The sequence below is a fragment of the Callithrix jacchus genome, chromosome 9 (assembly GCF_049354715.1).
Source record: "Callithrix jacchus isolate 240 chromosome 9, calJac240_pri, whole genome shotgun sequence".
Lineage (NCBI taxonomy): Eukaryota > Metazoa > Chordata > Mammalia > Primates > Cebidae > Callithrix > Callithrix jacchus.
Genome location: NC_133510.1, coordinates 23313376 through 23325984, shown reverse-complemented (window position 1 = coordinate 23325984; position 12609 = coordinate 23313376). Strand labels below are relative to the sequence as shown.

Genomic DNA, 12609 nt, shown 5'->3' with positions numbered 1-12609 from the left:
CCCATATACTTTCATTTAAAGTTCAACTTAACTCCACAAAGATGTGGTAACAATATATTTAACTAATGGGAAAATGACAGCATATTGAAAGAATTTACATAGCAGTTGCATTGAGCACGGTTAGTGTAATAACCTGACTCATAGAACAGAATTACCGCCCCATCTCTATTCACAAAAACACATGGGATAAAATAGTGGAATTACAAATGTGTGATCAGAAACATGGATACATTAATAAGACTGAAGTTATTACCGTCCTGGTTTGGGGGGGGGGTTGAGGGGAGAAGAGTGTAATATTTACACCATGCTCAAATTTCTAAAAAATCAAAACTAGGCCAGCAATTATTTGGTCACCCCCTTCTCATTCAGAGGGCTGTCAAAGGAAAAGGTGGAATGACTGTCACACTCTAAAATTTACACGTAAGGAGGAAAACGTGGAATCGAAAACAGTAGCTGCGGGACCGCAGCACACAATCCTCCTCCTGCGGTCACACCACAGAATTTGTGAGAAGGAATGAAAGGCAAAGGGGGGGGTCGCCGTACTCCGGGGGACAGGTCAGCAGCCCGCGGGTCCGACTCCAGCCGGGGTTCCGGGGTTACCACACCCCCTCGCCGGCGGGGAAACCAGACTCCTTCCACCGCCGAGGTCGCCGCCCCCTCGACAGGGCTCGCCCGGTCTCACGCACACGCCACGGGCCGGCGCCTCCCGGCACACGCGCGAAGGCCGGGCCCCGCCTCGCTCCCCAAACACTCCGAGGCGCGGCGACCACCAGCCTCCACCAGCCCGGGGCCCCGAGCGCACTCGGCCCGGTCCCCTCCCCGGCCCAGCCCCAGCTACTCGGGAGATCCGTTCCACCGAACTCGCCCACCCGGGAGGGCGCGCCTCCGCCCCACGGCTCCACACGCGGGGGGGAGCAGCCACCGTACCGCTCACCTGGCTCGGGGGGAGCTCCTCCCTCGCTCTCGGCCGGCGGAGCCGGGCTGGGGCCTCCGAGGAAGCGCGGGCCGCCGGACGGCTGGAAATGGGGGAAGGAGAGGAGGGGGAGGGGGTCAGGATTCCGGGAGCCACCTCCTTTCTCCGCCGCCCGCCGCTCCAGCAGCCAGCCCGGGCGTCCTCGCACACTCGCCCGGTTCCTCACAGCCTTGCGGCCCGTCAGCCTCTCCCTCACCCCACTCCCACACACTCTCACTCCCAAACACTCACACCCGGCCGCTCCTCGTTCCCTCACTCGCCTGTCGCGCGCGCGCGACCCCGCTCACACACAGCGCGCGCGACGCCGGCGGGGACCGCCCCGCTCCCCCAGACCGAGCGCCGCCTGCCCGCTCGCCGAGGACCGGCGCGCGCCCCGGCCCCGCCCTCCTGGCGCGGCGGCGCGGCGGGGGGGGGGGGGGGGGGCGGCTGGAGGAGCTGGGGGCCCGGCCAGCCTGCCGAGCACCGCCGAGCGGATCTGACACCTGCGTCGGGACGCGCCCTCGCAGCGCCTCGCCCGCTCCCGAGCCATCGCTGGCCTTAGAAGAGACGCGATGGATCCCGCGCGGCGAGCGAAAAGGGAGCGCTAGGGCGCTCCGAGGACGCGCCTTCCCACCCGCCCCTAAACCATCTACACTGAGAAAGAGAAACGGATGGGGGTGCGAGGTTTGTTCCCATCCCAACTCGAAACCGCGAGATTAGTCCCTTCCGTTGTACGCCCTCCCCGCCCTCACGTTCCTTGCTCAGGCCCCGTCCGTCTGCGCCTGGAGCCCCGACGCGATCCCCCGCGCAGGGTCCCTCCCGCATCCCCACGCCTCCCGCACGGCCCTTCCGCCGGCTACGGCCCGGAGTCCCCGCTTACAGTGGGTCCCTCCCTCCGGTAGGCAAAGAGATGGAGACAAAGATCATTCATACCCAGAAGGTCTTTATCCTTGAGAGGAGTAAAGACAATACCTCTGTATACTGAGAGGCAAATTTAAAACCACATGATAAATGCCTTGGCTGAAGCGGGTTTGGAGACACAGGCGGGGTGGACAGCGCCAGCACTGTCCCCTGGAAACCATGTAAACCTTGGACGAGTTAGTTGCTACGCTTCCTCTGAGCCTTTGTTGTGAAAAGATAAAAGAGTACGGTCTGGAGTAGTTGTGAGAATGAAATGAGGTATTTTAAGAGCATTTTGTAAATTCTAAAACTGTATAAAAATATATATAGCCTAAATGAGGCTAAGAATATGAATGTTCAACTATGCTATTACTTTTTCTTGAGGCGGAAAAAAAAAATAGACGACCTCCCAGGTTTGCATGGAAGATTCATTTCAACCCCAGGTGTACCTACAGTAGTGTGCTCACCAGTTTGCCGGTCTCAGCCCTGTCTCAGTGATGTCAGCTAACAACTTTTGCGTGCTCCTCTCCCAGTCAATTGCCAATATAATTTCATCTTCTGCTTTAAAAAATTTCCTTCAGGCCGGACTCGGTGGCTCAAGCCTGTAATCCCAGGAGGCCGAGGCGGGTGGATCACGAGGTCAAGAGATCGAGACCATCCTGGTCAACAAGGTGAAACCCCGTCTATACTAAAAATACAAAAAATTAGCTGGGCATGGTGGTGCGTACCTGTAATCCCAGCTACTCAGGAGGCTGAGGCAGGAGAATTGCCTGAACCCAGGAGGCGGAGGTTGTGGTGAGCTGAGATCACGCCATTGCACTCCAGCCTGGGTAACAAGAGCCCAGCTCCTCTCAAAAAAAAAAAAAGAGACGTAGTATAACCTAGGGTCGTAACTTCTGGATCCAGACAGCCTAGATTGGATTTCTGGTTCCACTACCTATGTGATCCTCTGCGGTAATTTAGCCTCTCTGTATTTTAATCGGCTAAGATGTAAAAGTGAGGATAAAAATAATTACTTCATGGAGTTGTCCTAAGGAGTAAATGAGTTAATAAGTATATAATATTTAACACCTGACAAAGATCAAGTGCTGTTGTGTTTAGTGTTATTACAGTGTGGGCGGGGCGCGGTGGCTCACGCCTATAATCCCAGCACTTTGGGATCACGAGGTCAAGAGATCGAGACCATCCTGGTCAACATGGTGAAACCCCGTCTCTACTAAAAATACAAAAATTAGCTGGGCATGGTGGCGCGCACCTGTAGTCCCAGCTACTTCGGAGGCTGAGGCAGGAGAATTGCTTGAACCCAGGAGGCGGAGGTTGCGGTGAGCTGAGATCGTGCCATTGCACTCCAGCCTGGGTAACAAGAGCGAAACTGCATCTCAGGAAGAAAAAAAAAAAGTGTTATTATAGCGTTACATCCGTCAGAATAACCTAGGATAGGCATCTACTTTTACAAAATTTAGAGGAACTAAAGCCCTGTAAGATAGATACACTATTTTGAGAACAAAGGGGATAAGGTCGACAGAACTTGAATGTTGCTATTTACTTCCAATCTGATGTTCGGCCCCCTGGGACATAAAGTATATTCAACTCAAAGAACAAGAGAAGAATATTTTGTGATCAAGGGAAACTTGATCACAGAGACACTGACGCTGAAAATCTGGCAAAATAAACAGTGAAATTGACACAGGAAAAAAGTTGTACAAAGGATAAATAATATTTATTCCTTAAGGAGTAATAAGTCCCACTCTTAAGGAATCCAATTCATGGTAACTGCATCCCCAGAAAAAGTGTGTTGTACTGGTGAAACTATGGATAGGAAGTATAACTATTAACTCACTTGGCACTTGCTCTTAAAAGTTGTTATTCAGTGTATTGCTACTATGTGCCATATACATTCTAAGATATTCTCATGTATATAACAACTTTGCTTTTGACTTAAGCTAATAGGGGGAAAAACAAAGCTCAGGAGTGTATTTAAAAAAACAAAGCCAATGATATGGCTTATTTTATTTTATTTTATTCTGATATGGGTTATTTTAAACAGATTACCATTATCATGATATTGTTAAGATAATGTTTATGTGAATAATGACCAAATTCATACTTCATACTTTTTATATGAAGTAATAAGGGAGCAAAAATTATCTACACCATTTCCATATTGGAAACCCAAAGTTCAGAAAGGCTGTACACAGATTCAGTCACAATCTTCAAGCATTCATGGTGGGTATGGTTAGGCAGCTATGGAATCAAATCTCTTTTTGGGTAGCAACAACCTGCTGAAAAATATTTTAAGTAGTTTTTCTTGGCATAATCATGCACCCCTCATTTTTAGCCAGTGAATTAGTATTATTCAGGAAGTTCTGGGGTCAATTGAACCCCTGGGAAGACATGCTATAAATAACCTAGCATGTCTGGAGTCAGATCAATCTGATTTGAAATCCTAGCTGTATTTATTAACAGCATGATATTGTTGCTTAACTTCCATAAACCTCAGTTTTCCCATCAGCAAAATGAAGATCATATCAGCACCACTTTATTAAGATGGAAGGATTAATGAGGTAACTCAAACGTAATGCATAACATGGTAAGTGGTCAGCAAATATTAGCTATTATTGTTTAAGACTAATTAATACCAAGACAGTCAAATAGCAATTCAGAGAAATTATACTATGTTTAGATGTATGTGACAGTCATACAAAGAGTTATACATATTTACTGCATATCCCTATCAGTGTGAGACCAATTCTATGGGTGAGTAATGTCTTCAAGATGAAATTAGGGTTCATCCTTTGCCTGCACCAAAACACTTCCAGATGGGCCGGGGGCAGTGGCTCACGTCTGTAATCCCAGCACTTTGGGAGGCTGAGGCGGGTGGATCCCAAGGTCGAGAGATCGAGACCATCCTGGTCAACATGGTGAAACCCCGTCTCTACCAAAAATTCAAAAACTTAGCTGGGCATGGTGGCGCGAGCCTGTAATCCCAGCTACTCAAGAGGCTGAGGCAGGAGAATTGCCTGAACCCAGGAGGCGGAGGTTGTGGTGAGCCAAGATCACGCCATTGCACTCCAGCCTGGGTAACAAGAGCAAAACTCCATCTCGAAAAAAAATTAAAAAAAAAAAAAAACACTTCCAGGTTTTTGTTCTTATTCCTAGACACATGAGAATCAACAGGAGCTGGGTGAGGTGGCTCACGCCTGTAATCCCAGCACTTTGGGAGGCTGAGGCGGATGGATCACCTGAGGTCAGGAGTTTGAGACCAGCCTGGCCAATATGGTGAAACCCCATCCCTATTAATAGGACAAAAATTAGCCAGGCTTGATGGCACACTACTATAATCGCAGCTACTTGGGAGGCTGAGGCTGGAGAATCTCTTGAATCCAGGAGGTGGAGGTTGCAGTGAGCTGAGATCACGCCATTGCCTTCCAGCCTGGGCAACAAGAGCAAAACTCCATCTCAAAAAAAATAAAAGGTCTTTGAAGAGAATCAACAGGAGGGACTGGGTGTGATGGCTCATATCTGGAATCTCAGCACTTTGGGAGACTGAGGAACGTGTATCACTTCAGGTCAGGAGTTCAAGACCAGCCTGGCCAACATGGTGAAACTCTGTCTTTACTAAAAATACAAAAATTACCTGGGCGTGGTAGCAGGCACCTGTAATCCCAACTACTGGAGAGGCTGAATCAGGAAAATTGCTTGAATCTGGGAGGTGGAGGTTGCAGTGAGCCGAGACTGGGCCACTGCACTCCAGCCTGGGCAACAAAGTGGTACTCAGTCTCAAAAAAAAAAAAATCAACAGGAGGCTGGGTGTGATGGCTCACACCTGTAGTGCCAACAATTTGGGAAGCTGAGGCAAGAGGATCCCTTGAGCACAGAAGTCTGAGACCAACCTGGGCAACATAGGGAGGAGACCCTGTGTCTATTTTTGTTGTTTTTTGAGACAGAGCCTCATTCTGTCACCCTGGCTGGAGTGAAGTAGCGAGATCTTGGCTCACTGCAACTTCCACCTCCTGGGTTCAAGTGATTCTCCTGCCTTAGCCTCCTGAGTAACTGGGATTACAGGTGCCCAGCTAATTTTTGTACTTTTAGTAGAGATTTGGGGTTTCACCAGGTTGGCCAGGCTGGCTTCGAACACCCGACCTCAGGTAATCTGCCCACCTAGGCCTCCCCCAAAGAGCTGAGCCTTGATTACATGCATGAGCCACCATGCCCAGCCCATCTTTATTTTTAAAAAAATAAATAGAATCAACAGGAGAGCTTAAAAAAACTGATTAAATCAGCATTGGCATCCAGGCACCAATATTTTTTCAGATCTCTCCAGGGGATTTTAATACACAGCCAGGGTAAAGACCCAAGTTTACACAACAGAGATGTTAGAATTAACTATACTGTTTGGTTATGCTGAAATACACATATTATTTAGCCATTTCAGCTAGTCGGTGAAATTAGCCAATTAGAAAATGACAACTAGGCCGGGTGCAGTGGCTCACACCTATAATCCCAGCACTTTGGGAGACAGGTGGGTGGATCACGAGGTCAAGAGATCGAGACCATCCTGGTCAACGAGGTGAAACCCCGTCTCTACTAAAAATACAAAAATTAGCTGGGCATGGTGGTGCGCGCCTGTAGTCCCAGCTACTCGGGAGGCTGAGGCAGGAGAATTGCTCGAACCCAGGAGGCGGAGGTTGCAGTGAGCCGAGATCGTGCCATTGCACTCCAGTCTGGGTAACAAGAGCGAAACTCCGTCTCAAATATAAATAAATAAATAAGAAAATGACAACTAAATTTGCAGTACAGGCCAGGTATGGTGGCTCATGCCTATAATCTCAGTATTTTGAGAGGCTGAGGGGGGCAGATTACCTGAGGTTAGACTTTTGAGACCAGCCTGGTCCAACATGGTGAAACCCCCATCTCTAATGAAAATACAAAAATTAGCTGGGCATGGTGGGCCCCTGTAATCCCAGGTACTGGGGAGGCTGAGGCAGGAGAATCACTTGAATCTGGGAGGCGGAGGTTCCAGTGAGCTGAGATTATGCCACTGCACTCCAGCCTGGGAAACAGAACGAGAAACTCCATCTCAAAAAAGAAAAATAATTGCAGTACAAAACATTTTAAAGGTTTTGGTGAGATAATAGATAATATGAAGATACTGGGGTTAAGGCACATAAAAGTGAGGGTTTAATGAAAACAAAATCTCCCCTAACAGCGTTACCTAGGTCCAGTCACCATGTCTCTTATTCTACTTGAGTACATAGCAATATATCTGCATCAACCAGAAAAACATAATTTACAAATGAAGTAACAATAAACTGTTTGTCTATTGCAGGTCAAGCAAAAATCCTTAAGTGCACCATACACCTCATCTGTTGCAAATCATCTCCCCCTGGGTTTGAAGACAAGGAAACCAGCTGGAATTTGATCAAAACTAAAGGCCTCAAAGTCATAAAGAGAATTGTAAACAAGAATTTAATCTTTGAGATGGTTATCATCAGTACCTAAAATAGTGTTCTTTGTGGATTATCTAACCTTATTACTGCAAAATTCATGTGGCTGGAGAAAAGGTGGTTGGTGTCTAATGTCAGAATCCTCACTAGCAAATAAGGAACAGTAGCGGCAGCTGCAGTAAATCTAGCTCTCCCCACTGCTTCCTCTCCTGGAGCCAGCCGGCTAGAACCAGCCTAACAACAGGCCCAACAACAGTCTTCACAGTAGAATAGCTAAACACACTGATCTAGCCTTTCTTCACCCACACCCCTCCTCCTCTTTCCTGCTCCATCTCAGCACATTAAACTGAGCTGTCTCTCTAACCATGCTAAGAAAATGCAGATGCCAGACACAAGGGGACGAAAGACCATACACTGGCTGAATCATAGAAGAGAAAGATTGGGTGGAAAGAAAAGACAGTCTTGGCAAGAGACGTGATGTAGGTTTTCCCCCTCCTTCTTTAATTGTATCTGGTTAAGATTTTTTTCCCCCCTCTACTACATAGAAATTTCCTGGAAGGCTCGTTTAAAATGCAGACTCCTTCATCTCTGCCTCTGACCTGAACCAGCCTGTATACCTGCATTTCTTGAGCAACTCAAAGCATCTAAAATCAGCCATATATCTGTATTTGGAATAAGCATACTAAAGGATCCTTAGACACATTAAAGTTTGAGCACAGTGTCTTAGAGACCAAAATGGCCATTTATAAAATGCTCTTTATTTAAAGTTCTCAACATGTATAAACTCATGTAGCCTCAAGCAACATTCTAAGAGTGAGCAAATATTGTTAGTCCTCTCTGACTGAAGAGAAAATGAGGCAATGAAATCAAATCATTGGCGGCAATTTGCTGATCCTGATGTCCTGTCTTTGGGAGGATCTTAGAAGTATAACAACCAGGGAAGAATTGAAGAAGAAAAAATGGAATAAGAAAATGTGGAAAAGCACATCAGATGTGTTCTCATCTAAAGAATAGAACAAGTATCAAGTATTAAAGGAAAAACAAAAACAACAAAAAACCCTCTCTTGGTGCAGGGAAACAGGACTGAATTGGTAGATAATGCATCCATAGAGTCCACAGAAATGATAATATGCAAACCACATAAGAGCTATGTGCATCTGTCACACACATCTATGTCACCAGCAGCACCTTGAATGATTAGTAAGCATTTACAGATTAAATGAATGAATGAAATCTGGAAGCATCCTAATGGCCTGACACCACTGTAATTGTCCTGATCTGCCTTGCTGTTTTTTGTACATGAAAGAATTAGACTGGGGAGCCCTGTTCAGTAGTCTAAGTTCATGTGGTTACTCTAGGTTCAAAGAAACAGCAATTTACTGCTATTCAATCCAAATTCTTAACCTGTCCTATTTCCTAAATTTTATTTGTTTTTTGTCTTTTTCAGACAGTCTCACTCTGAGAGTGCAGTGGCTCAATCTCTACTCCAACCTCTGCCTCCCGGGTTCAGACAATTCTGGTGCCTCCGCCTCTGGAGTAGCTGGGATTACCACCACACCTGGCAGATTTTTGTATTTTTAGTAGAGACAGGTCTTACCATGTTGCCTAGGCTGGTCTTGAACTACTAGCCTCAAGCGATCTAGCTGCCTTGGCCTCCCAAAGTGCTGGGATTACAGATGCGAGCCATCACACGCAGCCCAATTTTGCTTTTAAATCATTGAGCTATTTACTCATTTTAAAAAAAAATCTTCATTGCTTTTCCTATTTAACCTTTCTTCCATCAACAGCTGAATCCCCCAACTCCCTCTTTCCTTGATTTCCTTTCTTTCATACAGTACCTTTCAATTTGGGTTTTATCCTAACTGAAAACTACAAGGTAAGATGAGACTGTGAAGAAAATGAAAGAAAAAATGGCCAGGTGCAGTGCCTCATGCCTGTAATTCCAGCACTTTGGGAAGCCAAAACCGGAGGATCACTTGAGGCCAGGAGTTTGAGACCAGCCTGGGTAATATAGTGAGAGTCTATCTCTACAAAAACTTTGTATCTCACTTTGTCTCCCAGGTTGGAGTGCAGTGGCATGATATTGGCTCACTGCAATCTCCACCTCCCGGATTCAAGCTATTCTCCTGTCTTAGCCCCCTGAGTAGCTGGGTTTACAGGCACTCACCACCATGCCTGGCTAATTTTTGTATTTTTAGTAGAGACAAGGTTTCACCATGTTGGCCGGGCTGTCTTGAACTCCTGACCTCAGGTGATCCGCCCACCGCACCCGGCCAAATACTGTTTAAAAAAAAATCTGGCCAACAATGGTGCCACTTGCCTATAGTCCCAGCTGTTCAGAAGACTGAGGCAGGAGGATTGCTTGAGCCCAGGGGTTCTGGGCTGCAGTGAACTATGATCATGCTACTGCACTCATACAGGTTAGGTTTTCATCTTTTTATTGTTTCCTAGAACTTTTCTGAATATCTGGGGCAGACAACTTATATACCTGCTTAATAAATAAATAGTTAATGTAGACTTAGGCATAAGGATCACACCATAGAAATACTTGAAACACATAGTTACACCTCTGTCCCCAGTCTCATAATAAACCTATCATATCTTAGAACATGGAATGTTCTTACCCTACTGGGTTTGGAGTATATTCTTCTTCTTCTTTTTATTTTTTTTAGACAGAGTCTCGCTCTATCGCCAGGCTGGAGTGGAGTGCAGTGGTGCGATCTTGGCTCACTGCAACCTCAACCTCCCAGGTTCAAGCAATTCTCCTACCTCAGCCTCTGAGTAGCTGGAATTATAGGCAGGTGCCACCACACCAGGCTAATTTTGTATTTTTAATAGAGACAGGGTTTCTTCATGTTGGTCAGGCTGGTCTCAAACACCCAACCTCAGGTGATCTACCCACCTCAGCCTCCCAAAGTGCTGAGATTACAGGCGTTAGCCGCCGTGCCTGGTCTGGAGTATCTTCTTTTTACAGATGAGTAAACTGAGACATAGTAAGGTTAAGTAACTTGTTCAAAGTTACACAGCTAGCAAAATAGCAGAGCCAAGATTTGAATCCAAGTAGCCAAGTACATGCTCTTAATGGCTTTGTCCAACATTTTTTGTAAACCCTCCAAAGACTATAAAAAGGATTGTCTACAGTTTCCCTTTACTTCTTAGTAAAGTTTTACTTAGATATCAATGCCTGCTGTTTGGGTTCATGCTTCAATAGCATTTAATAATGTACAAAATAATGGTACATATAATTTGCCACAAAGAACCTAAGAATCCACTAACTGAGCATCACATCTAAAGATTCAACGAAATTATTACTAACACATACATGATTCTTCAAATATATATGGATTCTATTTTGATAAAGTACAACTCCATTTAAGTCATAAATGGATTTTCTAAAGTCATAGAAATATTTTATCAATTATGCTTTTTCTCAAACTTCAGACCTGAAAAAATGACTATATTGTAGGTAACTGTAAAATGTTTTGAGGTTTAAAAAAAGACCCACTGACATGCTGGGACAAAGAGGGTTTAGCAGAAAATCCTGAGTTTAGTGGAGAAAACATGGTTTATTGGCTAGCAGAGTGGCCAAAAGTAGGTCAGTATCCCTGGCAGTCACAGCTGGTGAGGAGTGATGTCACTAGAGAAATGGGGGTGGGGGAGGTGGAATTTAAGGTGGGGAAGTAGAGAGATCCTTTGAGGGGACAGAAGAGGGGGCATTTACAGAGTCAGGCTTTAAGTCAGTCTTTTGTAGGCTGATTGCAGAAACAGCTGAAGCCCCATTTCCTCCTCCCTATCCACAGCCTGCGTTCACCCAGGCCTCATTCCTTACCTCAAAATCACCACCAGACCCCCTCTGCTGGAGACAAAGACATCAGAGAGACGAATGGGGAGAAAGACAAACCTGAAAAGGAATGATTTCAATAAAGGAGAGAAGGGTGAGGAAAACGTAAAGGAGACTTTAATCAAATCCAGGGAAACATGACAGAGAGGAAAAATAACAAAGGAGAAAGGCAGGAGGAAAAAAGAGTAGAAAGTACAGGAGGAAAATATGGCTGAATGAAACAATAGACAGATTAATGAATGGAGCAAAAGTAGTGCCAGAAATATAATTTCTACTAATTATTTCGGTTTAAAATATTAATTGAGCAAAATGCTGGGAAAAAGAGACATTATAATGGTTGCAATTTGAAGTCAAATTATGTAGTTATAGAGTTTTGGCAACAAAGTAAAAGTACGATGATCCCAACTAGGATATCTCTTTTTAGCCCACTTTCAATCGAAGTTACGCTCTCTCTGTGTTTACCAAATCTAGAAGAAAATCTTATGATTAAGTTAAATATATTCCAGGTATAGGTAGCCCCTGTTAAATTTTGCTAATAAAGTAATAACAATAAACGTCTTTGGAATGTGGAGATAAGGTGTATTTTATTATCCCTGTTTTGAAATATGTCATGCACAGCCGGGTGCGGTGGCTCAAGCCTGTAATCCCAGCACTTTGGGAGGCCGAGGCGGGCTAATCAACTGAGGTCAGGAGTTTGAGATTAGCCTGGCCAACATGGCAAAATCCGGTCTCTACTAAATATAGTAAAACATTAGCCAGGCGTGGTAGTGGGCGCCTGTAATCCCAGCTACTTGGGAGGCTGAGAGAATTATTTGAACCTGGGAGGTGGAGGTTGCAGTGAGCCGAGATAGTGCCACAGAATTCCAGCCTGGGTGACAGAGAGCCCACCTCAGAAAAGAAAAAAATATATATGTTGGCCGGGCGCGGTCAGATCACCTGAGGTCAGGAGTTCAAGACCAGCCTGGCCAACATGGAGAAACCCTGTATCTTTAAAAAAAAAAAAAAAAAAAGTAGTCATGCACTTCATACATTATTTTAATCACACACACAATTCTCTAATCTTGTTCAGTTATCCTTGGATCAAAACCAAATGTCCTTTCATTACGCTCAACAGTCCTCCTTTAACAAGTCTTTTTTATCATCTAAAAACTGGTAATGCTCACTTCTGGATAATTGTTAAGGTTTAAATATCCCCTGGTATAACCAAAATATACCCATAATATACATTATTTCAAGATAAACCATCCAGAAAGAAATTAGGGAGACCAAGAACCTATGTTGCTGGAGTACCAGAAGAACTAAGAGTATACAGTGCCTGTATCTGAAAGAGTGTTGTTTTTCTTTCCGTCCTTCTCTAAATTTTTCCTTTTTAAGAAAAGAATTTCTATTATTTGTCTTCTGTTTTCTCATTCCCCTTTCCCCAGATCTCCCTTTCTTGTCTCTTATTGTAGCAGTTTCTGTTTCCCTCT

General features: G+C 45.2%; 2 protein-coding genes across 47 annotated transcripts in view; one reads left to right on the top strand and one right to left on the bottom strand.

Annotated features, from left to right (window-relative positions):
• Nucleotides 1–12609, bottom strand: part of RIMKLB (ribosomal modification protein rimK like family member B) — a 103292-nt gene that overhangs the window by 81549 nt on the left and 9134 nt on the right. For 16 of the 46 annotated variants that reach the window (XM_035255679.3, XM_035255682.3, XM_078338773.1 and 13 more), the window contains exon 1: nt 935–1235. The exons of 5 other annotated variants lie outside the window; for them this stretch is intronic. The gene's annotated coding sequence lies outside the window, so the exon portion shown is untranslated. Of the gene's footprint in view, nt 1–934; nt 1265–1885; nt 1936–12609 lie in introns of those variants that run through there. 25 more of the 46 variants (XM_078338743.1, XM_078338769.1, XM_078338764.1 and 22 more) reach the window with 5 other exon arrangements.
• On the top strand, nt 515–11711 carry LOC103795176 (uncharacterized). Its single transcript, XM_035258563.3, has 3 exons — nt 515–1636; nt 2434–2523; nt 7182–11711. The coding sequence occupies exons 1-2, from the start codon at nt 515–517 to the stop codon at nt 2458–2460; spliced, it is 1149 nt and encodes a 382-aa protein (XP_035114454.3). The 3' UTR covers nt 2461–2523; nt 7182–11711.

Coding starts and splice junctions, on each gene's coding strand:
- LOC103795176 (XM_035258563.3), top strand. CDS start 515: ATGAAAGGCAAAGGGGGGGGTCGCCGTACTCCGGGGGACAGGTCAGCA. Junction 1,637..2,433: donor GAAACGGATGGGGGTGCGAG/GTTTGTTCCCAT, acceptor AATTTCCTTCAG/GCCGGACTCGGTGGCTCAAG.